Raw genomic sequence first — 27,199 nt, forward strand, 5'->3', positions numbered from 1 at the left:
GATTTGGACATATTTGTATAAAAGACCGAACATATGGAGCTCCATGTATATTTGTGTAAATATATTAAATATTAATGTAAATGATGAAATATTAGGTACGTACCTTTCTGATTTATATTTACCCGATTGAGATACACTAACAACAAATTAATATAACTCGGCCATTTGGCCCCCTCTTGCCTGTTCATTGTATTGTGGTAAGTGTGTTAGGATAAAGGCAGGAAGTTGGGCCTTCGGGAGAGGGAGTCCTTGCTAGATGCGGGAGCGGTATAGTTTTTGACCATACAGACATACAGACATACTGACATACAGACATGTCATAATATGTATTTTCCATATCAAGTATTTTGTGCTTTAAGTTGATTGGAGAATCATTTATTTGTTAGATATAAGAAGAATAAACATTTTTGTTGCACCATATCCCTGGATGTCATGGAATGTTTGGCCGTTTGGAAACCTTGAGTGTGGACTGTATGCGTACCAAACAACCCCGCCCCCTGTATTGGACAAAAATGAATGGCATGTCATTGGCATCGGACAAACCATATACACATTGGCCAATACCACCCAATTCGGCGTTGATTCATCCAAAGTGTATTGCAAATGCCATATGGTAATTGCCAGTTGTAACACTTTAAAAAATTCAACAGGGGGCAAATGCGCTCCACCGGGGTTTTTCATATTGGATATGTAACCCAAATTAATGTCCAAAAGTAAAATTTTGAAAAAATGAACTTTTTTCAAAAACTTATCACCCCTTAAAAAAGTGCTTTCTGGACCGTTTTCGAAATTCTTTCGATTTTTTTGTCAATTACACATGTGTAAGAACTGTATGAATATACTTTTGTCCAATTTTATTATCATAATTTTTTTAATTTTTTTTATATGCGCATAAGGAATATGTTTTGTCCAATTCCAATATGATTTCATAGGAAGTCAAAAGTCAAAAGTCAAAAATGTCAAAATTTTGTAAAAACTTCACACACCCATAAAAAGTGCTTTCTGGACCGTTTTTCGAAATTCTTTCGATTTTTTGTCAATTACACATGTGTAAGAACTGTATGAATATACTTTTGTCCAATTTTATTATCATAATTTTTTTTTTTTTTTTTACATGCGCATAAGGAATATGTTTTGTCCAATTCCAATATGATTTCATAGGAAGTCAAAAGTCAAAAGTCAAAAATTTCAAAATTTTGTAAAAAACTTCACACACCCTTAAAAAAGTGCTTTCTGGACCGTTTTTCGAAATTCTTTCGATTTTTTGTCAATTACACATGTGTAAGAACTGTATGAATATACTTTTGTCCAATTTTATTATCATAATTTTTTTTTTTTTTTTTTTTACATGCGCATAAGGAATATGTTTTGTCCAATTCCAATATGATTTCATAGGAAGTCAAAAGTCAAAAGTCAAAAATGTCAAAATTTTGTAAAAACTTCACACACCCTTAAAAAGTGCTTTCTGGACCGTTTTTGAAATTCTTTCAATTTTTTTGTCAATTACACATGTGTAAGAACTGTATGAATATACTTTTGTCCAATTTTATTATCATATTTTTTTATATATTTTTTTAAATTGTGCATAAGGATTTTTTTTTGTGGGCCAAATGACGTAAGAAATTTGACATGCTCAAAAATCCTGCAGAAATGCAAAATTGACTGGCCTGATGAACTCGGGATGGCCGGGCAGTGATAGTTGTTCCTTTCCATCACTCGTTGTGTTGACTTCATCATGTCCATTTTGTGATGTTTTTTCACTATATAATCATATTGCAAGTGCACGTGCATTTGCAATATGTTTCAATGTGCATTTACCATATGAAATTTGACATGCTCAAAAATGCAAAATTGACTGGTCTGATGAACACAGGATGGCTGAGCAGTGATAGTTGTACATTTCCATCACCTGTTGTGTTGATTTCATCATGTCCATTTGTTTATGTTTTCTCACTTTTGCAAAGTCACTGTGCATTTGCAATATGGTTCAATGGGCAGGTACCATCACGAATTTGTCATGCTATAAAAATCCTGCAGGAATGTGAAATTGACTGGTCTGATGAACACAGGATGGCCGAGCAGTGATAGTTGTACATTTCCATCACTTGTTGTGTTGATTTCATCATGTCCATTAGGTGATGTTTTTCACTATAGAATCATATTGCAAATGCACGTGCATTGTTGTGCAACTGGTAACCCAAAAATAAAAATATGGTTGTAAATGCATTTACCGGTCATTCTGATATTAATGCTCGCTATGGGAACACAGGATGGCCGGGCAGTGATAGTTGTACATTTCCATCACTCGTTGTGTTGATTTCATCATGTCCATTAGGTGATGTTTTTACACTATAGAATCATATTGCAAGTGCGCGCGCATTTGCAATATGTTTCAATGTGCATTTACCATATGAAATTTGAAATGCTCAAAAATGCAAAATTGACTGGTCTGATGGACACAGGATGGCCGAGCAGTGATAGTTGTACATTTCCATCACTCGTTGTGTTGATTTCATCATGTCCATTAGGTGATGTTTTTACACTATAGAATCATATTGCAAGTGCGCGCGCATTTGCAATATGTTTCAATGTGCATTTACCATATGAAATTTGAAATGCTCAAAAATGCAAAATTGACTGGTCTGATGGACACAGGATGGCCGAGCAGTGATAGTTGTACATTTCCATCACTCGTTGTGTTGATTTCATCATGTCCATTAGGTGATGTTTTTCACTATAGAATCATATTGCAAATGCACGTGCATTGTTGTGCAACTGGTAACCCAAAAATAAAAATATGGTTGTAAATGCATTTACCGGTCATTCTGATATTAATGCTCGCTATGGGAACACAGGATGGCCGGGCAGTGATAGTTGTACATTTCCATCACTCGTTGTGTTGATTTCATCATGTCCATTAGGTGATGTTTTTACACTATAGAATCATATTGCAAGTGCGCGCGCATTTGCAATATGTTTCAATGTGCATTTACCATATGAAATTTGACATGCTCAAAAATGCAAAATTGACTGGTCTGATGGACACAGGATGGCCGAGCAGTGATAGTTGTACATTTCCATCACTCGTTGTGTTGATTTCATCATGTCCATTAGGTGATGTTTTTCACTATAGAATCATATTGCAAGTGCGCGCGCATTTGCAATATGTTTCAATGTGCATTTACCATATGAAATTTGACATGCTCAAAAATGCAAAATTGACTGGTCTGATGAACACAGGATGGCTGAGCAGTGATAGTTGTACATTTCCATCACCTGTTGTGTTGATTTCATCATGTCCATTTGTTTATGTTTTCTCACTTTTGCAAAGTCACTGTGCATTTGCAATATGGTTCAATGGGCAGGTACCATCACGAATTTGTCATGCTATAAAAATCCTGCAGGAATGTGAAATTGACTGGTCTGATGAACACAGGATGGCCGAGCAGTGATAGTTGTACATTTCCATCACTTGTTGTGTTGATTTCATCATGTCCATTAGGTGATGTTTTTCACTATAGAATCATATTGCAAATGCACGTGCATTGTTGTGCAACTGGTAACCCAAAAATTAAAATATGGTTGTAAATGCATTTACCGGTCATTCTGATATTAATGCTGCTCTGATGGGAACACAGGATGGCCGGGCAGTGATAGTTGTACATTTCCATCACTCGTTGTGTTGATTTCATCATGTCCATTAGGTGATGTTTTTACACTATAGAATCATATTGCAAGTGCGCGCATTTGCAATATGTTTCAATGTGCATTTACCATATGAAATTTGACATGCTCAAAAATGCAAAATTGACTGGTCTGATGGACACAGGATGGCCGAGCAGTGATAGTTGTACATTTCCATCACTCGTTGTGTTGATTTCATCATGTCCATTAGGTGATGTTTTTCACTATAGAATCATATTGCAAGTGCGCGCATTTGCAATATGTTTCAATGTGCATTTACCATATGAAATTTGACATGCTCAAAAATGCAAAATTGACTGGTCTGATGAACACAGGATGGCTGAGCAGTGATAGTTGTACATTTCCATCACCTGTTGTGTTGATTTCATCATGTCCATTTGTTTATGTTTTCTCACTTTTGCAAAGTCACTGTGCATTTGCAATATGGTTCAATGGGCAGGTACCATCACGAATTTGTCATGCTATAAAAATCCTGCAGGAATGTGAAATTGACTGGTCTGATGAACACAGGATGGCCGAGCAGTGATAGTTGTACATTTCCATCACTTGTTGTGTTGATTTCATCATGTCCATTAGGTGATGTTTTTCACTATAGAATCATATTGCAAATGCACGTGCATTGTTGTGCAACTGGTAACCCAAAAATTAAAATATGGTTGTAAATGCATTTTGTCATTCTGATATTAATGCTGCTATGGGAACACAGGATGGCCGGGCAGTGATAGTTGTACATTTCCATCACTCGTTGTGTTGATTTCATCATGTCCATTAGGTGATGTTTTTACACTATAGAATCATATTGCAAGTGCGCGCGCATTTGCAATATGTTTCAATGTGCATTTACCATATGAAATTTGAAATGCTCAAAAATGCAAAATTGACTGGTCTGATGGACACAGGATGGCCGAGCAGTGATAGTTGTACATTTCCATCACTCGTTGTGTTGATTTCATCATGTCCATTAGGTGATGTTTTTTCACTATAGAATCATATTGCAAGTGCGCGCGCATTTGCAATATGTTTCAATGTGCATTTACCATATGAAATTTGACATGCTCAAAAATGCAAAATTGACTGGTCTGATGAACACAGGATGGCTGAGCAGTGATAGTTGTACATTTCCATCACTCGTTGTGTTGATTTCATCATGTCCATTAGGTGATGTTTTTCACTATAGAATCATATTGCAAAGTGCGCGCGCATTTGCAATATGTTTCAATGTGCATTTACCATATGAAATTTGACATGCTCAAAAATGCAAAATTGACTGGTCTGATGAACACAGGATGGCTGAGCAGTGATAGTTGTACATTTCCATCACCTGTTGTGTTGATTTCATCATGTCCATTTGTTTATGTTTTCTCACTTTTGCAAAGTCACTGTGCATTTGCAATATGGTTCAATGGGCAGGTACCATCACGAATTTGTCATGCTATAAAAATCCTGCAGGAATGTGAAATTGACTGGTCTGATGAACACAGGATGGCCGAGCAGTGATAGTTGTACATTTCCATCACTTGTTGTGTTGATTTCATCATGTCCATTAGGTGATGTTTTTCACTATAGAATCATATTGCAAATGCACGTGCATTGTTGTGCAACTGGTAACCCAAAAATAAAAATATGGTTGTAAATGCATTTACCGGTCATTCTGATATTAATGCTCGCTATGGGAACACAGGATGGCCGGGCAGTGATAGTTGTACATTTCCATCACTCGTTGTGTTGATTTCATCATGTCCATTAGGTGATGTTTTTACACTATAGAATCATATTGCAAGTGCGCGCATTTGCAATATGTTTCAATGTGCATTTACCATATGAAATTTGACATGCTCAAAAATGCAAAATTGACTGGTCTGATGGACACAGGATGGCCGAGCAGTGATAGTTGTACATTTCCATCACTCGTTGTGTTGATTTCATCATGTCCATTAGGTGATGTTTTTACACTATAGAATCATATTGCAAGTGCGCGCGCATTTGCAATATGTTTCAATGTGCATTTACCATATGAAATTTGACATGCTCAAAAATGCAAAATTGACTGGTCTGATGGACACAGGATGGCCGAGCAGTGATAGTTGTACATTTCCATCACTCGTTGTGTTGATTTCATCATGTCCATTAGGTGATGTTTTTACACTATAGAATCATATTGCAAGTGCGCGCGCATTTGCAATATGTTTCAATGTGCATTTACCATATGAAATTTGACATGCTCAAAAATGCAAAATTGACTGGTCTGATGGACACAGGATGGCCGAGCAGTGATAGTTGTACATTTCCATCACTCGTTGTGTTGATTTCATCATGTCCATTAGGTGATGTTTTACACTATAGAATCATATTGCAAGTGCGCGCATTTGCAATATGTTTCAATGTGCATTTACCATATGAAATTTGACATGCTCAAAAATGCAAAATTGACTGGTCTGATGAACACAGGATGGCTGAGCAGTGATAGTTGTACATTTCCATCACTCGTTGTGTTGATTTCATCATGTCCATTTGTTTATGTTTTCTCACTTTTGCAAAGTCACTGTGCATTTGCAATATGGTTCAATGGGCAGGTACCATCACGAATTTGTCATGCTATAAAAATCCTGCAGGAATGTGAAATTGACTGGCCCGATGAACTCGGGATAGCTGGGCAGTGATTCTGGTTCATCTCCATGGCTCGTTAGGGTTGATTTCAGAATGTCACTTTTGGTGATGGTCCCTCTCCGTTTAAACATATTGCTAATGTACAAAAGTCAACTAGCAAGTCAGTGTCCATCAGTCAATTAGATGTCATTTTGACACCAAACTGATACCAATTGACACCAAACCCACTTTTTCCAACTCATTTAGAAGCCAACTATCATATATGTCAGAGCAGGCCCATAATTCACAGCGCCTTTAGTTTAAAACATAATAAAAACGTAAAACACATAGTTACGTTCTAGCTGCGGGTCCAGGTCAGACATTATGTGAAGGCCTATGTGAGGCGACCCCGAATCCCGAGTTTCGGCTCGATAGGTCCTTCGGTGCCCGAGTAAAACCCTAATTGGTGCTGAAAATCCACTTTTTCCATGCCTTGCTATGGGGTCCTTGAATGAGCTATCGGACCGAAACGTTGGGGTCCGTCTCTATGGGCCGAGCCGGTTCCAATGCACCTAGTCTTGTGTCTCTGAGACTTTTCTAAATGTCGCCATTTTCGTAATGGTCAAAATGAATTGAAATCATTGCAAATGTACGAGGCTATTTCTCGGTCCGAGAACCTTCTAGAGCCACCTAACTCACCACGCACTATCGACCCGAGGTCTAGAACAGGTTTCTAAAGTTTCGGAACTCTAGGTCTGACGGTTCTTTTTAGCTCGAACAAAGCTAACTATTGGAGGCACTGTCTGTCTCTACAACCCCCAATACGTCCCTCCTTCCAAGTTGTGTGTCTGTGTGATTTAGTTTTCCTTTGAAATTTTATGGGAAAAATGACTGATTTACAGTTCATGGGGTTGCCTAATCACACATATGAAGTTTTGGACAGATCTGACTTTTTTAACCCCTCGAAACAGCCCCTGAGACACCAATTAAGGCACTTCCGGTTGGCACAGGAAGCTATAAGTCAACACATATCCTCACTGGGCTATGCTTTTACAGAATCCTGTGTTTTAAGTCCTTACGTTAAGAATTGACTGATTTACACAGGGTTGAATGCACTATGTCTATCAAACTGCAGGCAGGTAATGGAAAAACACTTTTAGGGTGATTTTAACCACTTCCGGTTGGTCCAGGAAGCCTAGAATCAACACAGGTAGACCTCATACTGGCCTGATGGACTGTTATCAAAGACAGGTTCATACGGCATTCATAACCCATATAGACTTCAGGTTGAATTTAGGGGTGCAGGCAATGTATTCCTATGGGGAGAGAAGTCAATGCAAACTATTTGAAGTAAACACCTTCTTTTAACTATTAAGGGTTAATGCCACACGGTCAACGTTAGGCTTGCACGGATCGGAAGGACCTTAGGAACGTACCTGAGGTCGAATTGTGCTTCTCACCCTAACGGTTCTCTCACTGTCACCCAAAAGCAAATGACGTTGTGGGGCAGGCTTCATTTGGGCCTACTTTTCTAATGGTCGCTGCGCTCAGACCGAGCGAGCTACGGTCAAGCGGGATATCTCGTTGAACTCGGCACGGCCTAGAGATTATGTTTATGCCATTGCCTGCTCTCTGTGTCTTTGAGAACCGCACTTTTTCACTCCATCCTTGCTGTGTGTGCGTGTGAGAGCTTTTCTTTGACATCTGTTGGGAGAAATGACTGATTTACAGTTCATGAGGGTTACCTAGTCACACATATGAAGTTTTGAAAAGATCTGACCTTTTTAACCCTTGGAAACTGCCACTGTGACATCATTAAAGGCACTTCCGGTTGGCACAGGAAGCTATAAGTAAACCCATGTCTTGATTGACATAGAAACTTACAGAATCCTGAGTTTTAAGTCCTTACGTTAAGAATTGACTGATTTACACAGGGTTGAATGCACTATGTCTATCAAACTGCAGGCAGGTAATGGAAAAACACTTTTAGGGTGATTTTAACCACTTCCGGTTGGTCCAGGAAGCCTAGAATCAACACAGGTAGACCTCATACTGGCCTGATGGACTGTTACCAAAGACAGGTTCATACGGCATTCATAACCCATATAGACTTCAGGTTGAATTTAGGGGTAAAGGCAATGTATTCCTATGGGGAGAGAAATCAATGCAAACTATTTGAAGTAAACACCTTCTTTTAACTATTAAGGGTTAATGCCACACGGTCAACGTTAGGCTTGCACGGATCGGAAGGACCTTAGGAACGTACCTGAGGTCGAATTGTGCTTCTCACCCTAACGGTTCTCTCACTGTCACCCAAAAGCAAATGACGTTGTGGGGCAGGCTTCATTTTGGGCCTACTTTTCTAATGGTCGCTGCGCTCAGACCGGCGAGCTACGGTCAAGCGGGATATCTCGTTGAACTCGGCACGGCCTAGACATTATGTTTATGCCATTGCCTGCTCTCTGTGTCTTTAAGAACCACACTTTTTCACTCCATCCTTGCTGTGTGTGCGTGTGAGAGCTTTTCTTTGACATCTGCTGGGAGAAATGACTGATTTACAGTTTAGGAGGGTTACCTGGTCACACATATGAAGTTTTGGAGAGATGTGACTTTTCTAACCCTTCAAAACAGACAGTGTGACCCAATTAAAGGCACTTCCGGTTGGCACAGGAAGCTATAAGTAAACACATGTCTTGATTGACATAGCCACTTACAGAATCCTGAGTTTTAAGTCTTTAAGTTAAGAATTGACTGATCTACACAGGGTTGAATGCACTATGTCTATCAAACTGCATGCAGTGTATGGATCAACACTGATAAGGTGATTTCAACCACTTCCGGTTGCTTCAGGAAGCTTATAATTGGCACAGGTAGACCTCATAGTGGTCTGATGGACTGTCATAGAAGACAGGTTCATAAGTCATTCATAACCCACATAGGCTTCAGGTTGAATTTAGGGGTGCAGGCAATGTATTCCTATGGGGAGAGAAGTCAATGCAAACTCTTTGAAGTAAACACCTTATTTTAACTATTAAGGGTTAATGCCACATGGTCAAGGTTAGGCTTGCACGGATCGGGAGGACCTCAGGAACGTACCTGAGGTCGAATTGTGCTTCTCACCCTAACGGTTCTCTCACTGTCACCCAAAAGCAAATGACATTGAGGGCCAGGCTTCCTTTTGCGCCTTCTTTTTTTCAAGGTCGCTGCACTCAGAGCGAGCTACGGTCAAGCGGGGCGTCTCGTTGAACTCTGCACAGCCTGGAGACTATGGTGATGCCATTTTTTGTGTTGATTTCAGAATGCCATTTTGGTGATGGTCCCTCTCCGTTTAAACATATTGCTAATGTACAAAAGTCAACTAGCAAGTCAGTGTCCACCAGTCAATTAGATGTCATTCTGACACCAAACTGATACCAATTGACACCAAACCCACTTTTTCCAACTCATTTAGAAGCCAACTATCACATATGTCAGAGCAGGCCCATAATTCACAGCGCCATTAGTTTAAAACATAATAAAAACGTAAAACACATAGTTACGTTCTAGCTGCGGGTCCAGGTCAGACATTATGTGAAGGCCTATGTGAGGCGACCCCGAATCCCGAGTTTCGGCTCGATAGGTCCTTCGGTGCCCGAGTAAAACCCTAATTGGTGCTGAAAATCCACTTTTTTCCATGCCTTGCTATGGGGTCCTTGAATGAGCGATCGGACCGAAACGTTGGGGTCCGTCTCTATGGGCCGAGCCGGTTCCAATGCACCTAGTCTTGTGTCTCTGAGACTTTTCTAAATGTCGCCATTTTCGTAATGGTCAAAATGAATTGAAATCATTGCAAATGTACGAGGCTATTTCTCGGTCCGAGAACCTTCTAGAGCCACCTAACTCACCACGCACTATCGACCCGAGGTCTAGAACAGGTTTCTAAAGTTTCGGAACTCTAGGTCTGACGGTTCTTTTTAGCTCGAACAAAGCTAACTATTGGAGGCACTGTCTGTCTCTACAACCCCCAATACGTCCCTCCTTCCAAGTTGTGTGTCTGTGTGATTTAGTTTTCCTTTGAAATTTTATGGGAAAAATGACTGATTTACAGTTCATGGGGGTTGCCTAATCACACATATGAAGTTTTGGACAGATCTGACTTTTTAACCCCTCGAAACAGCCCCTGAGACACCAATTAAGGCACTTCCGGTTGTCACAGGAAGCTATAAGTCAACACATATCCTCACTGGGCTATGCTTTTACAGAATCCTGAGTTTTAAGTCCTTACGTTAAGAATTGACTGATTTACACAGGGTTGAATGCACTATGTCTATCAAACTGCAGGCAGGTAATGGAAAAACACTTTTAGGGTGATTTTAACCACTTCCGGTTGGTCCAGGAAGCTTAGAATCAACACAGGTAGACCTCATACTGGCCTGATGGACTGTTACCAAAGACAGGTTCATACGGCATTCATAACCCATATAGACTTCAGGTTGAATTTAGGGGTAAAGGCAATGTATTCCTATGGGGAGAGAAATCAATGCAAACTTTTTGAAGTAAACACCATCTTTTAACTATTAAGGGTTAATGCCACACTGTCAACGTTAGGCTTGCACGGATCGGAAGGACCTTAGGAACATACCTGAGGTCGAATTGTGCTTCTCACCTAACGGTTCTCTCACTGTCACCCAAAAGCAAATGACGTTGTGGGGCAGGCTTCATTTGGGCCTACTTTTCTAATGGTCGCTGCGCTCAGACCGAGCGAGCTACGGTCAAGCGGGATATCTCGTTGAACTCGGCACGGCCTAGACATTATGTTTATGCCATTGCCTGCTCTCTGTGTCTTTAAGAACCACACTTTTTCACTCCATCCTTGCTGTGTGTGCGTGTGAGAGCTTTTCTTTGACATCTGCTGGGAGAAATGACTGATTTACAGTTCACGAGGTTACCTAGTCACACATATGAAGTTTTGAAAAGATCTGACCTTTTTAACCCATGGAAACTGCCACTGTGACACCATTAAAGGCACTTCCGGTTGGCACAGGAAGCTATAAATAAACTCATATCATGATTGGGGTATGCCTTTACAGAATCCCGAGTTTTAAGTCTTTACGTTAAGAACTGAGTTATTTACGGAGGGTTTAGTGAGTGTGTGTTATTTCAGAAAATCATAGAAAATCACAGAAATCTCGCAGAGCTCCGCAGCACACTTTAAAAAGATTCGTAAGAACAACCTGCAACTGGATCTGTAACCGTTGAAAAAAAAAAAAACACCTATCCGTGAACATCACCAAGGTGTCGTTTATGCGATTTCTCTTAAATGACGATAGATAAATGGCTGGTTCTTTTTTATTGACACCGGAGGCTCCTTGACTTTGACGTGAAGTGGAAAAATAATTTCTCTATTTTCATTTTGGACCTTTAATCCCAGATAAATGGCCATAACTCAAAAACCGTTGAGGCCTAGACGCCATCTTGTTCGGGGCCAACTGCCCATTATGCCGCCCCTACGCTCACCGAGTTTCGGCTTCTAAATATTTTCAGTTTTCGAGATAAGGCCCCGTCGTGAATCGTGATGTTTTGTAGCAATAGCCATATGATTGCTTATGCCCTCTTGTGGGAATTTCCGGGACATGGGAAAAATGACATAAATCTTATTATTTTTGTAAAACGGAAACCGAATGTCCGACAACGTTCATTTGATGACTTCCTGGTAGGTCCGGCCCTGCCGCTCGGCCCGACGCCGTCCGCGAATTTTACAAACGATTTCGGACGTCTAGTAAGGGACCGTACATTTGCAATATGGACTTTCTCACTAACCATACAGGTACTGCCGAATTCTTCCCTTAAGGTACACAATGTAGCCTAATCTTATGTCTAATATTTGGCCTAACGTGGAAATGCAATGCATCAACGCAACGAATGCAATCTTAAGGATCTAAAGATATTGCGTGTTTAAACTTCATTAAAGGGACAACTTATAATGGGATGAAATGTTTAAAACGCATCTAAAATGCCGAACTTGCACATGTTCAATTCAAATGGGTCAATATGCTGAAATGGAGGACTGTGTTTTAAAGCATTAAAGGAGGTCTAAAGGGGCATTACGTTTAACAATCAAAACCAACAACTGTATCATTGTAAATTGAGTGAACTAAAAGTGAATGATGGAGGATGAAATCCCAAATAAGACTCCACTGGAGAGGGCAGAGGAGCATCTAAATTCACTCTATGCAGCCCGGAGAGGCAAACTTGGAGTATGTACACGCAAAATGAATGAAATAAAAGCCCTTCTTGTTGATGGAGGAAACATTGAAACTGTGGATGAGAGTCTTGAAGCATTCCATGCTGTTCTCAATGACTTTAAGAATGCTCACAATTCTGTGCTAGAGCTGGTCACAGAGGAGGAACACGAACAGGAGAGCATTAACTATTATCAACCAAGAATGAGAACTTATGAACATTTCCTGAAAGAGGTGGAAATATGGAAAAAGCTGAAATCGAGCCACAAACGCTCATTGAACCACACGACAGCATTTCCAATGTGTCAAAAACATCAAGTAAAACGAAGTCTTCTAAAACTGCTTCCTCAGTGTCCTCTGCACGCCTAAAAGCTGAGGCAGAACGAGCAGCTCTACTAGCTCGCCAAGCATCATTACAGGACAAGCATGCATTGGAACTGGAGAAAGCTCAACTGGAACAACAGAAAGCTCAACTGGAACAACAGAAAGCTCAACTGAATGTTAGGATGGAAAAAATGGCACTGGAAACGGACATAGCAGCATATAATGCCAAACTGAAGGTTCTGGAGAGTGTTGAGTCAACTTCTCAATCCCATTCTGTGGCAGCCCATTTTCTAAGCCAAGAAGATGGAATGAACTCTTATTTTGAGAACCAGGAACCTGAGGTCTATAAGGAACCTGAACCATCACCTGTTGCATTTGCTGCATTAGGTGCAGTTCCAAAGACCCCACTACAAAGAGTTTTACAACAACCGACCACAAAGCCATCAAAACCTATTCAGAAAACCGTCATAAACCACACCCTTCAGCAGCCAACATCAAGGTCTAGCAATCAACACAGAATCAACACTGCGGGTATCAGCCATAATACCAGCCATGATAACCTCACTACTGTCATGCAAAGGCAGAATGAAATTGCTGACCTCCTTGTACTACAGCACAAACAGGCCACACTCCCTGTTCGGGAGATACCTATGTTTGACGGTGATCCTCTAAACTTTAGGCCATTTATGCGTGCATTTGAGCATGGAATAGAAGATAAGACAAGCAGCCACCAGGATAGGCTCTATTACCTGGAACAGTACACCTCTGGTCAGCCCAAGGATCTAGTCCGTAGTTGTCTGCATATGGAAGCCAGAAGAGGCTATGCAGAGGCTAAGAGGTTGTTAAAGGAACACTTTGGCAATGAAATCAAAGTCACCACTGCTTACATGGAAAAGGCTTGGAACTGGATAAACATCAAACCGGATGATGGAAAGGGACTGGGTGGCTATGCACTCTATCTTAGAGGATGCTGTAACGCTATGCAAGACCTACAGAACATGGAAGAGCTTAATCTTCCCTCCAACATAAAGTTGATCATGTCAAAACTTCCCTACAAATTAAGGGAAAAATGGAGGTCTACAGCATGTGATATTTTAGAGAGAAGCCACCTGAGGGCCCAGTTCAGTGACCTTGTGACGTTCATGGAAAAACAGGCCAAAATACTGCAGGATCCGTTGTACGGAGATATCCAAGATCCCCTGACCAACAAAAGGTTTTTAAAACCAAAACAGAAGCTGACTTTAAACAGCAGTTCAAGTCCAAGAGTAGGGGAAGCAGCTTTGCCACTGCAGTAGATGTACTGGCAGATTGTGACTCGGAAAAACATCTAAAAGAACAAACATTCAAAGTCAAGAAACCAGGCACCTACCCTTCTGATGCTCCCAGTAGCTCATGTGTATTTTGCGCTGGTGAGCATTTCCTGGTCGACTGCCAACAGGTGAAGGCACAGCCACACGAAGCCAAGGTTGAGTTTCTGAGATCAAAAGGCCTTTGTTTTGGCTGTTTGATGAGAGGACACTTAAGCAAAGAATGTAAAAGAAGGATGACCTGTCAGAAATGTCAAAGAAAGCACCCCACTATCCTGCACATTGAAGGAAGAGAGAGATTTAGATCTCTGAAGGCAGATACGAGGGGTGTAGCAGTAAAGCGGGAGGAGACTGTCAGCAGTGCTCTTGTTTCACTGGAAGCTGGTGAAGATACCGGGGCCGGTACAGATTGTGCACTTGCGATTGTGCCAGTTCAAGTAAAGATGGCAAATGGAAGCAAGTCTACGTTAACCTATGCATTTCTCGATTCTGGTAGCTCAGCAACATTTTGTACGGAGAGACTCATGAGGCAGTTGCAAGCTAAAGGCAGTGAGACTGAAATTCTGCTACGCACAATGGGGCAGGAGAGTCCTACCAAGAGCTTTGAGATATCTGGATTAGAGATTGGCAATGTGGAAGGTGACACATTTCTTGCATTACCAAAGGTCTACACCCAAAATAAGATCCCAGTGACAAGAGAGAACATTCCCACTCAGAAAGATCTCAAAAGGTGGCCATACCTGAAAGAAGTTCAGTTGAAGGAAATTGACGCCGACATCGAACTCCTGATTGGCGTAAATGCTCCAAAGGCAATGGAACCCTGGAAAATCATAAATAGTGAAGGCAACGGACCGTATGCAGTGAAAACCCTCTTTGGATGGGTGATGAACGGTCCTCTTAACAATTGTACCATGGCAGAAGAATCTGGGCACACTACGGTGATGGCCAATCGTATCTCAATTGCCGACCTGGGGGTTCTTCTTGTAAATCAGTACAACCATGACTTCCCTGAGAGAGGGTATGAAGAGAAAAGTGAGATGTCAGCTGAGGATCATAGGTTTATGGAGATCGTATCAAGTTCCATAACCCTCAAAGACCATCACTACTACTTACCGTTGCCCTTTCGCAAAAAGGATGTTGTCCTGCCAAACAATCGTGACATGGCAAAGCAGCGGGCTCTAAATATTATCAGGAAGTTCAAGAAGGACAAAGGTTACGCCGAGAAGGTACCACAAGAACAGCTCCTCGGAGAGAAAGGCAAGGTATGGTACATACCACACCATGGCGTTCACCATAAGCGTAAAGGAACGATACGAGTAGTGTTTGACTGTTCATCATCCTATAAAGGTACATCTCTTAACAGTGAACTCCTTCAAGGCCCTAACCTGGCAAACACGCTTATAGGAGTCTTGCTAAGATTTCGGCAAGAGCACATTGCCATGATGGCAGACATCGAAGGAATGTTCCATCAAGTACGTGTCCATGAAGATTACTTAGACTTCCTGCGATTCCTATGGTGGCCGGATGGTGATACTAACAAAAAGATTGGAGGAGTACAGAATGACAGTACATCTTTTCGGTGCTATATCCTCTCCAAGTTGTGCAAACTTTGCACTGCGAAAGACTGCAGAAGACAACTGTGAGAGGTACGATGAAGAAGTAATTCAAACAGTCAAGTCCAACTTCTATGTTGATGACTGCCTCAAGTCAGTGGCCACAGAAGAACAAGCCATAGCTCTCACAAAAAACCTCAGGGATGTGTGCTCTCAGGGTGGGTTCAAATTGACCAAGTGGGTCAGCAACAGCCGCACTGTGCTGGCTTCTATCTCTGATGAACACAAAGCCAAGCAGATAAAAGAACTGGACCTGGACAGAGAAAAGCTGCCTGTTGAAAGAGCACTTGGAATCCGATGGAACATTGAAAGTGATGCATTTACCTTCAGAGTTACTGTCAAGAACAGACCCCTTACAAGAAGAGGTATTCTCTCAACTGTCAGCTCTATTTATGATCCATTAGGTTTCCTCGCCCCATTTGTATTAAAGGCAAAGCAAATCCTTCAAGTGCTCTGCAAGCTAAAGTGTGGATGGGACGAAGTCATCCCTGAAGAACACTCTATTTCATGGCAGAGATGGCTCTCAGAGCTGGACCAGCTCTCCAGATTCCAGATAGACAGGTGTATGATGCCTGAGAACTTTGGTCAAGTCAAGACGGCACAGCTGCATCACTTCGGTGATGCAAGTGAACAAGGTTATGGCACGGCAAGTTACCTTAGGTTCACAAACGGTATGGAAAAGGTTCACATTGCATTCATACTAGGGAAATCAAGGGTGACTCCACTCAAGCAGATGACAATCCCCAGACTGGAACTTGCTGCAGCAACATTGGCAGTGCGAGTGGACAGGATGTTAAAGTTGGAGCTCCAGATTGAACTTGAGGAGTCAACTTTTTGGACGGACAGCCAGTCTGTGCTAAAATACATCCGCAATGATACCAAGAGATTCCATACCTTTGTGGCTAATAGGGTTGCTATGATCCGTGACCTATCGAAAGCAAAACAGTGGAGGTATTTGAACTCAAAACACAACCCAGCCGATGATGCCTCAAGAGGATTATACGTTGAAATGTTCCTGAACTCAAAGAGATGGCATAAAGGACCAGAATTCCTGGAGAAACCAGAAACTCAATGGCCGAAAGTCCCCGAGGAGCTTGGCTCCATCCCTCCGGATGATCCAGAGGTGAGAAAAGACGTAATCGTAAACCATACAAGTGTGGAAGAAAAGAGTCCAACCAGCAAACTGATTGAGTACTATTCAACATGGAACAGCTTGAAGAAAGCAGTTGCCTGGATGCTGAAACTGAAGAAACGTCTTCTACAGTTAAGCCAGAAAAGGAAAATTATCTCTCAAACTGATCCAAGATCAGATCAGAGTCTGACAAACTCACTGAAGGAACAAATTGACAAGTTCAAACTGACGTTTGGAAAAGAAAGTCTGTCTGTGGATGACCTAGATGAAGCAGAAAAGGTCATCATTCGATTTGAACAACGACAGCACTTTAAACAAGACATTGCACTAGTTGTGAAAGGAAAACAATGTGCCAAGAGAAGTGGCTCAATCTGTAAGCTTGATCCAATTGTTGACAATGGCATTCTGAGAGTAGGAGGAAGGTTAAGCAAAGCTGCTATGCCTACGGAACTAAAGAATCCTATGATCCTGCCCAAAGACTCCTACATCTCTAGACTGATCTTACTCCACATCCATGAGCAGGTTGGCCACTCTGGGAGAGGTCACATGCTTTCTAGACTTCGCCAACGATATTGGATACCCTGTGCCAACTCTTTAGCAAGGAAGATCCTTAAGAGCTGTGTCTTTTGCAGGCGGATGCAAGCTAGAGCTGGAGAACAGAAGATGGCCAACCTTCCACAAGATCGGGTGTCACCTGATTTGCCGCCTTTCACTCATGTGGGCATAGATTACTTCGGCCCCATAGAGGTGAAGCGAGGCCGCGTTCATGTGAAGCGGTATGGTGTGATCTTTACTTGCCTTGTGAGTCGAGCTGTCCATCTTGAAGTTGCTAGTTATCTGGATACTGATTCCTGCATCAATGCCCTGCGCAGGTTCATTTGTCGAAGGGGCCCAGTAACAAGTATCAGAACAGACAATGGCACCAACTTTGTTGGAACACACAGAGAGCTAGGAGAAGCTATGAAAGAGCTGGATCACAACAAGATTCAAAAGAATTACTGAAGGAAGGAGTGACATGGTCATTCAACCCTCCCTCTGGAGCCCACCATGGGGGGTATGGGAGAGGTTGATCCGACTGGTGAAAAAGATCCTCTATTCAGTCCTTAAAGAGCAAGTACTGGATGATGAGGCTTTGCAGACAGCCTTGTGTGAAGTTGAGGCGATTATGAATGACAGACCAATCACTACTGTAACAAATGACCCTAATGATCTAGAACCCCTGACTCGAACCATCTGCTTCATCTGAAGGCTAAGCCAGTCCTGCCACCAGGACTATTCCAGAGAAGCGACCTATACTCACGAAGGAGATGGAAGCAAGTACAATATATCACTGACCTCTTCTGGAAGAGATGGATCAGGGAGTATCTTCCACTTATGCAGGAGCGGAACAAGTGGAACAAAACTAAGAGAAACTTCAGTCCTGGTGACCTCGTGGTCATCGTCGATGACACCGCCCCAAGGAACTCTTGGCTAATGGGGCGTGTGGTGGAGGCTTTGCCAGGGGCCGAAGGTCTTGTCCGGAGCGTCATGGTTAAGACTAAGACCAATATCTTACAGAGACCTATCAATAAACTCTGTCTGCTCCTTGAGGCGACGGAGTGACACGCACACACACACACACACAGTGCTCCATCTTAGAATCACGTGCACCTCTGATTCGTTGATGTCGTACTCTTACATTCTTTGATGTCATACATTTTGGACGTCAAACTCTTGACATTTTCGAAGTTGAACAACTTTACACTTCAACTCAGACTGAGATCTATGGACTTTTCCTACATGGTACCTTGTATATTTGTATATAGCTATGAACTGTAATAGTGCTCTGGTATAGAATGTTTTGTGTATTGGCTCTACGTTTGAATTTAAAGTAATTGTTGTGCATTCAGTGCAGTCAACAATTAGGGGCCGGTATGTTAGAGCCGATTTGGACATATTTGTATAAAAGACCGAACATATGGAGCTCCATGTATATTTGTGTAAATATATTAAATATTCATGTAAATGATGAAATATTAGGTACGTACCTTTATGATTTATATTTACCCGATTGAGATACACTAACAACAAATTAATATAACTCGGCCATTTGGCCACCCCTCTTGCCTGTTCATTGTATTGTGTGTTAGGATAAAGGCAGGAAGTTGGGCCTTCGGGAGAGGGAGTCCTTGCTAGATGCGGGAGCGGTATAGTTTTTTGACCATACAGACATGTCATAATATGTATTTTCCATATCAAGTATTTTGTGCTTTAAGTTGATTGGAGAATCATTTATTTGTTAGATATAAGAAGAATAAACATTTTTGTTGCACCATATCCCTGGATGTCATGGAATGTTTGGCCGTTTGGAAACCTTGAGTGTGGACTGTATGCGTACCAAACAACCCCGCTTCAGGCTTGGGCAGTGGCTATGGTAAAGAGGAAAGGAAGCCACTACACCCCTACTGCTGCTTCCTTACACCCTGCTGCTTCCTTACACCCCTGCTGCTTCCTTACACCCCTGCTGCTGCTTCCTTACACCCCTACTGCTGCTTCCTTACACCCTGCTGCTTCCTTACACCCCTGCTGCTTCCTTACACCCCTGCTGCTGCTTCCTTACACCCCTGCTGCTGCTTCCTTACACCCTGCTGCTTCCTTACACCCCTGCTGCTTCCTTATACCCCTGCTGCTGCTTCCTTACACCCTGCTGCTGCTTCCTTACACCCCTGCTGCTGCTTCCTTACACCCTGCTGCTGCTTCCTTATACCCCTGCTGCTGCTTCCTTACACCCCTGCTGCTGCTTCCTTATACCCCTGCTGCTGCTTCCTTACACCCTGCTGCTTCCTTACACCCCTGCTGCTTCCTTATACCCCTGCTGCTGCTTCCTTACACCCCTGCTGCTGCTTCCTTACACCCTGCTGCTTCCTTACACCCCTGCTGCTTCCTTACACCCTGCTGCTGCTTCCTTACACCCCTGCTGCTGCTTCCTTATACCCCTGCTGCTGCTTCCTTATACCCCTGCTGCTGCTTCCTTACACCCCTGCTGCTGCTTCCTTATACCCCTGCTGCTGCTTCCTTATACCCCTGCTGCTGCTTCCTTACACCCCTGCTGCTGCTTCCTTACACCCCTGCTGCTGCTTCCTTACACCCCTGCTGCTGCTTCCTTATACCCCTGCTGCTGCTTCCTTATACCCCTGCTGCTTCCTTACACCCTGCTGCTTCCTTACACCCTGCTGCTTCCTTATACCCCTGCTGCTGCTTCCTTATACCCCTGCTGCTGCTTCCTTACACCCTGCTGCTTCCTTCCACCCAGCTGCTTCCTTACACCCCTGTGCACAGCCTATCGTAGTACAGTTCCCCACACTGTATGAAAGAGTACAAACACAAAACTCCTTAGGGACAATCCAGAGACACTGTTAAAGACTACCAGACCTGAGTTACAGGAAAACATACAAACCCTCCTTCCCAAAAAGGCCTGTGGTGTTGATGGTATATTAAACGAAATGATAAAATATACAAACCACAAATTCAAATGGGATATACTGTACTTAAATGCTTTAACCTTGGCAACCTTGGCATCTCCTCACAAATGTGGAACTAAGGTCTGATCATATTAAAATTTGAGACAAATTTGACCCCAATAATTACCGTGGAATCTGCGTCAACAGTTACCGCTGAAAAATCCTCAACAGCAGACTCCAATTTTTTTCAGTGAAATCAATGTCCTGAGCAAATGTCAAATTGGCTTCTTACCAAAATATCACACGACAGACCACGTATACACCCTACACACGCGTATTGACAAATAAACCAAACAAAAGCAATGTCTTCTCATTCTTTGTTGATTTCCAAATAGCTGTTGACACGAGGGCCTGCTATACAATTTGATGAAAATTGGTGTTGGGTGGAAAATATACGATATTATACGATTAATGTACACAAGAACAAGTGTGCAGGTGAAGACACTCTAATAGTCTACAACACCCGGCCTCACCCTACTAGAATCTGAAATCAAATGTCTACTGTTTGCTGATGATCTTCTGCTTCTGTCCCCAACCAAGTGTCACGCCTTGGTCTTAGTATTTTGTGTTTTCTTTAATTATTTGTTTAGGCCAGGGTGTGACATGGGTTTATTGTGTTGTCGTATTGGGGTTTTTGTAGGTATTGGGATTGTGGCTGATTAGGGGTGTGTCTAGCATAGGCTTGGCTGCCTGAGGTGGTTCTCAATCAGAGTCAGGTGATTCTCGTTGTCAATGATTGGGAACCATATTTAGGTAGCCTGGGTTTCGCTTTGTATTTCGTGGGTGATTGTTCCTGTCTCTGTGTAGTTTCACCAGATAGGCTGTAATTAGGTTTCACGTTCCGTTTGTTGTTTTGTATTTATTTAGTTATTTCATGTATCGCTATTTTTTCATTAAAGAACATGAGTAACCACCACGCTGCATTTTGGTCCTCTCCTTCAACTGACGAACGTCGTTACACCAAGGAGGGCCTACAGCAGCACCTAGATCTTCTGCACAGATTCTGTCAGACCTGGGCCCTGACAGTAAATCTCAGTAAGACCAAAATAATGGTGTTCCAAAAAAGGTCCAGTCGCCAGGACCACAAATACAAATTCCTTCTAGACACAGTTGCCCTAGAGCACACAAAAAGCTATACATGCCTCAGCCTAAACATCAGCGCCACAAGTTTAACACCACAGGTGACTTCCACAAAGCTGTGAACGATCTGAGAGACCAGGAAAGTACGGCATCAAAAGGGACATAAAATGTGATATTCCAAAAAAAAAAAAAAAAAAAACTTAAATCATTTAAAGAACCCATTGCCTTTTATGGTTGTGACGTCTGGGGTCACCAACAAAGAATTCACAAAATAGGAAAAACACCAAATTGAGTCTCTGCATGCAGAATTCTGCATAAAAAAATATTCTGTGTACAACATAGAACACCAAATAATGCATGCAGATACCCGCTAATTTAAAAAATCCAGAAAATATACATTAAATTCTACAACCAACTAAAAGGAAGCGATTCCCAAACCTTCGATAACAAAACCATCACCTACAGAGGGATGAACCTGGAGAAGAGTCCCCTCAGCAAGTTGGTCCTGGGGCTCTGTTCACAAACACAAACACACCCTACAGAGAGATGAACCTGGAGAAGAGTCCCCTAAGCAAGCTGGTCCTGGGGCTCTGTTCACAAACACAAACACACCTTACAGAGAGATGAACCTGGAGAAGAGTCCCCTCAGCAAGCTGGTCCTGGGGCTCTGTTCACAAACACAAACACACCCTACAGAGAGATGAACCTGGAGAAGAGTCCCTAAGCAAGTTGGTCCTGGGGCTCTGTTCACAAACACAAACACACCCTACAGAGAGATGAACCTGGAGAAGAGTCCCTAAGCAAGCTGGTTCTGGGGCTCTGTTCACAAACACAAACACACCCTACAGAGGGATGAACCTGGAGAAGAGTCCCCTAAGCAAGCTGGTCCTGGGGCTCTGTTCACAAACACAAACACACCTTACAGAGAGATGAACCTGGAGAAGAGTCCCTCAGCAAGCTGGTCCTGGGGCTCTGTTCACAAACACAAACACACCCTACAGAGAGATGAACCTGGAGAAGAGTCCCTAAGCAAGTTGGTCCTGGGGCTCTGTTCACAAACACAAACACACCCTACAGAGAGATGAACCTGGAGAAGAGTCCCTCAGCAAGTTGGTCCTGGGGCTCTGTTCACAAACACAAACACACCCTACAGAGAGATGAACCTGGAGAAGAGTCCCCTAAGCAAGCTGGTCCTGGGGCTCTGTTCACAAACACAAACACACCCTACAGAGAGACGAACCTGGAGAAGAGTCCCCTAAGCAAGCTGGTCAAGCAAATCATGAGAAAACAAAAAGACAATTACTTAACACATTGGAAAGAATGAAGAAACTTGAATGTTATTTGGCCCTACACAGAGATAACACAGTAGCAGAATACCTGACCACTGTGACTGACCCAAAAATTAAGGAAAGCTTTGACTATGTACAGACTCAGTGAGCATAGCCTTGCTATTGAGAAAGGCCGCCGTAGACACACTACTTGTATCCAGTCAGTCAATCAATCAAGTTGATTGATCCCTTCTTACATCAGCAGAGGGTCACAAAGTGTCTGTCTGTCTGTCTGTTCCATAAGAAAACAGATTACGTGACCTCTCAGTAACCTGTCTGTCTGTCTGTCTGTCTGTCCTTTTTTTGTTCCATCAGAAAACGGCAGCGGACGGTAAACGCCAGGAGATCATCGTTCTGGACTCCAAGAGGAGTAACGCCATCAACATCGGACTGACCGTCCTGCCTCCTCCTCGCACCATCAAGACCGCCATTCTCAACTTTGACGAGTACGCACTCAACAAGGAGGGCATCGAGGTGAGAGATGATGATGATGAGGCATCGAGGTGAGAGATGATGATGATGATGAGGCATCGAGGTATAATGCAATTAAAGAATAGGTGTTGTGGTGCTGTAAAAACCTTGGTAGAGCGTGGGGGGAATAGGTGTTGTGGTGCTGTAAAACCTTGGTAGAGCGTGGGGGGAATAGGTGTCGTGGTGCTGTAAAACCTTGGTAGAGCATGGGGGAATAGGTGTTGTGGTGCTGTAAAACCTTGGTAGAGCGTGGGGGGAATAGGTGTTGTGGTGCTGTAAAACCTTGGTAGAGCGTGGGGGAATGGGTGTTGTGGTGCTGTAAAACCTTGGTAGAGCGTGGGGGGAATAGGTGTTGTGGTGCTGTAAAACCTTGGTAGAGCGTGGGGGGAATAGGTGTTGTGGTGCTGTAAAACCTTGGTAGAGCGTGGGGGAATAGGTGTTGTGGTGCTGTAAAACCTTGGTAGAGCGTGGGGGGAATAGGTGTTGTGGTGCTGTAAAACCTTGGTAGAGCGTGGGGGGAATAGGTGTTGTGGTGCTGTAAAACCTTGGTAGAGCGTGGGGGGAATAGGTGTTGTGGTGCTGTAAAACCTTGGTAGAGCGTGGGGGGAATAGGTGTTGTGGTGCTGTAAAACCTTGGTAGAGCGTGGGGGGAATAGGTGTTGTGGTGCTGTAAAACCTTGGTAGAGCATGGGGGAATAGGTGTTGTGGTGCTGTAAAACCTTGGTAGAGCGTGGGGGAATAGGTGTTGTGGTGCTGTAAAACCTTGGTAGAGCGTGGGGGAATAGGTGTTGTGGTGCTGTAAAACCTTGGTAGAGCGTGGGGAATGGGTGTTGTGGTGCTGTAAAACCTTGGTAGAGCGTGGGGAATAGGTGTTGTGGTGCTGTAAAACCTTGGTAGAGCGTGGGGGAATAGGTGTTGTGGTGCTGTAAAACCTTGGTAGAGCGTGGGGGAATAGGTGTTGTGGTGCTGTAAAACCTTGGTAGAGCGTGGGGGAATAGGTGTTGTGGTGCTGTAAAACCTTGGTAGAGCGTGGGGGGAATAGGTGTTGTGGTGCTGTAAAACCTTGGTAGAGCGTGTGGGGAATAGGTGTTGTGGTGCTGTAAAACCTTGGTAGAGCGTGGGGGAATAGGTGTTGTGGTGCTGTAAAACCTTGGTAGAGCGTGGGTTGAATAGGTGTTGTGGTGCTGTAAAACCTTGGTAGAGCGTGGGGGGAATAGGTGTTGTGGTGCTGTAAAACCTTGGTAGAGCGTGGGGGAATAGGTGTTGTGGTGCTGTAAAACCTTGGTAGAGCGTGGGGGGAATAGGTGTTGTGGTGCTGTAAAACCTTGGTAGAGCATGGGGGGAATAGGTGTTGTGGTGCTGTAAAACCTTGGTAGAGCGTGGGGGGAATAGGTGTTGTGGTGCTGTAAAACCTTGGTAGAGCATGGGGGGAATAGGTGTTGTGGTGCTGTAAAACCTTGGTAGAGCATGGGGGAATAGGTGTTGTGGTGCTGTAAAACCTTGGTAGAGCGTGGGGGAATGGGTGTTGTGGTGCTGTAAAACCTTGGTAGAGCGTGGGGGAATAGGTGTTGTGGTGCTGTAAAACCTTGGTAGAGCGTGGGGGAATAGGTGTTGTGGTGCTGTAAAACCTTGGTAGAGCGTGGGGGAATAGGTGTTGTGGTGCTGTAAAACCTTGGTAGAGCGTGGGTTGAATAGGTGTTGTGGTGCTGTAAAACCTTGGTAGAGCGTGGGGGAATAGGTGTTGTGGTGCTGTAAAACCTTGGTAGAGAATCAGGTGTGGTAGGAGAATCAGGTGTGGTTGTAGAATCAGGTGTGGTAGTACTGGACTATTCTGTAAGAATCAGGTGTGGTAGTAGAGTCAGGTGTGGTAGTAGAATCAGGTGTGGTAGCACTGGACTATTCATGGATGAACAGCTGTAAAAACAGGTGTGGTAGCACTGGACTATTCATGGATGAACAGCTGAGTAGTTGTGGTGTGGTAGTAGAATCAGGTGTGGTAGTAGAATCAGGTGTGGTAGTAGAATCAGGTGTGGTAGCACTGGACTATTCATGGATGAACAGCTTAGTAGAATCAGGTGTGGTAGTAGAATAGGTGTGGTAGTAGAATCAGGTGTGGTTGTAGAATCAGGTGTGGTAGTAGAATCAGGTGTGGTAGTAGAATCAGGTGTGGTAGGAGTCAGGTGTGGTAGTAGATTCAGGTGTGGTAGTAGAGTCAGGTGTGGTAGTAGAATCAGTTGTGGTAGTAGAATCAGGTGTGGTAGTTGAATCAGGTGTGGTAGTAGAATCAGTTGTGGTAGTAGAATCAGGTGTGGTAGTAGAATCAGGTGTGGTAGGAGAATCAGGTGTGGTAGTAGAATCAGGTGTGGTAGTAGAATCAGGTGTGGTAGTAGGTCAGGTGTGGTAGTAGAATCAGGTGTGGTTGTAGAATCAGGTGTGGTAGTAGAATCAGTTGTGGTAGTAGAATCAGGTGTGGTAGTAGAGTCAGGTGTGGTAGGAGAATCAGGTGTGGTAGCACTGGACTATTCATGGAAGAACAGCTGAGTAGTAGAATCAGGTGTGGTAGCACTGGACTATTCATGGAAGAACAGCTGAGTAGTAGAATCAGGTGTGGTAGTAGAATCAGGTGTGGTAGTAGAATCAGGTGTAGTAGTAGAATCAGGTGTGGTAGTAGAATCAGGTGTGGTAGCACTTGACTATACATGGAAGAACAGCTGAGTAGTAGAATCAGGTGTGGTAGCACTTGACTATACATGGAAGAACAGCTGAGTAGTAGAATCAGGTGTGGTAGTAGATTCAGGTGTGGTAGCACTGGACTATTCATGGAAGAACAGCTGAGTAGTAGAATCAGGTGTGGTAGCACTGGACTATTCATGGAAGAACAGCTGAGTAGTAGAATCAGGTGTGGTAGTAGAATCAGGTGTGGTAGCACTGGACTATTCATGGAAGAACAGCTGAGTAGTAGAATCAGGTGTGGTAGTAGAATCAGGTGTGGTAGGAGAATCAGGTGTGGTAGCACTGGACTATTCATGGATGAACAGCTGAGTAGTAGATTCAGGTGTGGTAGAACTGGACTATTCATGGATGAACAGCTGAGTAGTAGAATCAGGTGTGGTAGTAGAATCAGGTGTGGTAGGAGAATCAGGTGTGGTAGTAGAATCAGCTGTGGTAGGAGAATCAGGTGTGGTAGTAGAATCAGCTGTGGTAGGAGAATCAGGTGTGGTAGTAGAATCAGCTGTGGTAGGAGAATCAGGTGTGGTAGTAGAATCAGGTGTGGTAGCACTGGACTATTCATGGATGAACAGCTGAGTAGTAGATTCAGGTGTGGTAGGAGAATCAGGTGTGGTAGGAGAATCAGGTGTGGTAGGAGAATCAGGTGTGGTAGTAGAATCAGCTGTGGTAGGAGAATCAGGTGTGGTAGGAGAATCAGGTGTGGTAGTAGAATCAGGTGTGGTAGTAGAATCAGTTGTGGTAGTAGAATCAGGTGTGGTAGGAGAATCAGGTGTGGTAGTAGAGTCAGGTGTGGTAGTAGAATCAGGTGTGGTAGGAGAATCAGGTGTGTTAGTAGAATCAGGTGTGGTAGTAGAATCAGGTGTGGTAGAATCAGGTGTGGTTGTAGAATCAGGTGTGGTAGTAGAATCAGGTGTGGTAGTAGAATCAGGTGTGGTAGGAGATTCAGGTGTGGTAGTAGAATCAGGTGTGGTAATAGAATCAGGTGTGGTAGTAGAATCAGGTGTGGTAGGAGATTCAGGTGTGGTAGGAGAATCAGGTGTGGTAATAGAATCAGGTGTGGTAGTAGAATCAGGTGTGGTAGGAGATTCAGGTGTGGTAGGAGAATCAGGTGTGGTAGGAGATTCAGGTGTGGTAGGAGAATCAGGTGTGGTAGTAGAATCAGGTGTGGTAGTAGAATCAGGTGTGGTAGGAGATTCAGGTGT

General features: G+C 43.2%; 1 protein-coding gene and 1 long non-coding RNA gene across 3 annotated transcripts in view; both read left to right on the forward strand.

The window, feature by feature from the left end:
• Positions 1-27,199, forward strand: part of LOC118381113 (FH1/FH2 domain-containing protein 3-like) — a 190,649-nt gene that overhangs the window by 140,514 nt on the left and 22,936 nt on the right. Inside the window, exon 17 of the mRNA XM_052473174.1 lies at positions 23,112-23,270. Coding sequence (XP_052329134.1) covers positions 23,112-23,270 — 159 coding nt within the window. The remainder of the gene's footprint in view (positions 1-23,111; positions 23,271-27,199) is intronic.
• LOC127910071 (uncharacterized) lies at positions 25,385-26,722 on the forward strand. 2 transcript variants are annotated; one of them, XR_008073850.1, is made up of 3 exons: positions 25,385-25,413; positions 25,822-25,908; positions 26,236-26,722. It is a non-coding gene; the product is annotated as an uncharacterized LOC127910071 (long non-coding RNA). The 2 variants fall into 2 exon arrangements; XR_008073851.1 differs by lacking the exon at positions 26,236-26,722 and adding an exon at positions 26,167-26,186.

This window comes from Oncorhynchus keta, chromosome 20, assembly GCF_023373465.1.
Source record: "Oncorhynchus keta strain PuntledgeMale-10-30-2019 chromosome 20, Oket_V2, whole genome shotgun sequence".
In the NCBI taxonomy this organism is placed as follows: Eukaryota; Metazoa; Chordata; class Actinopteri; order Salmoniformes; family Salmonidae; genus Oncorhynchus; species Oncorhynchus keta.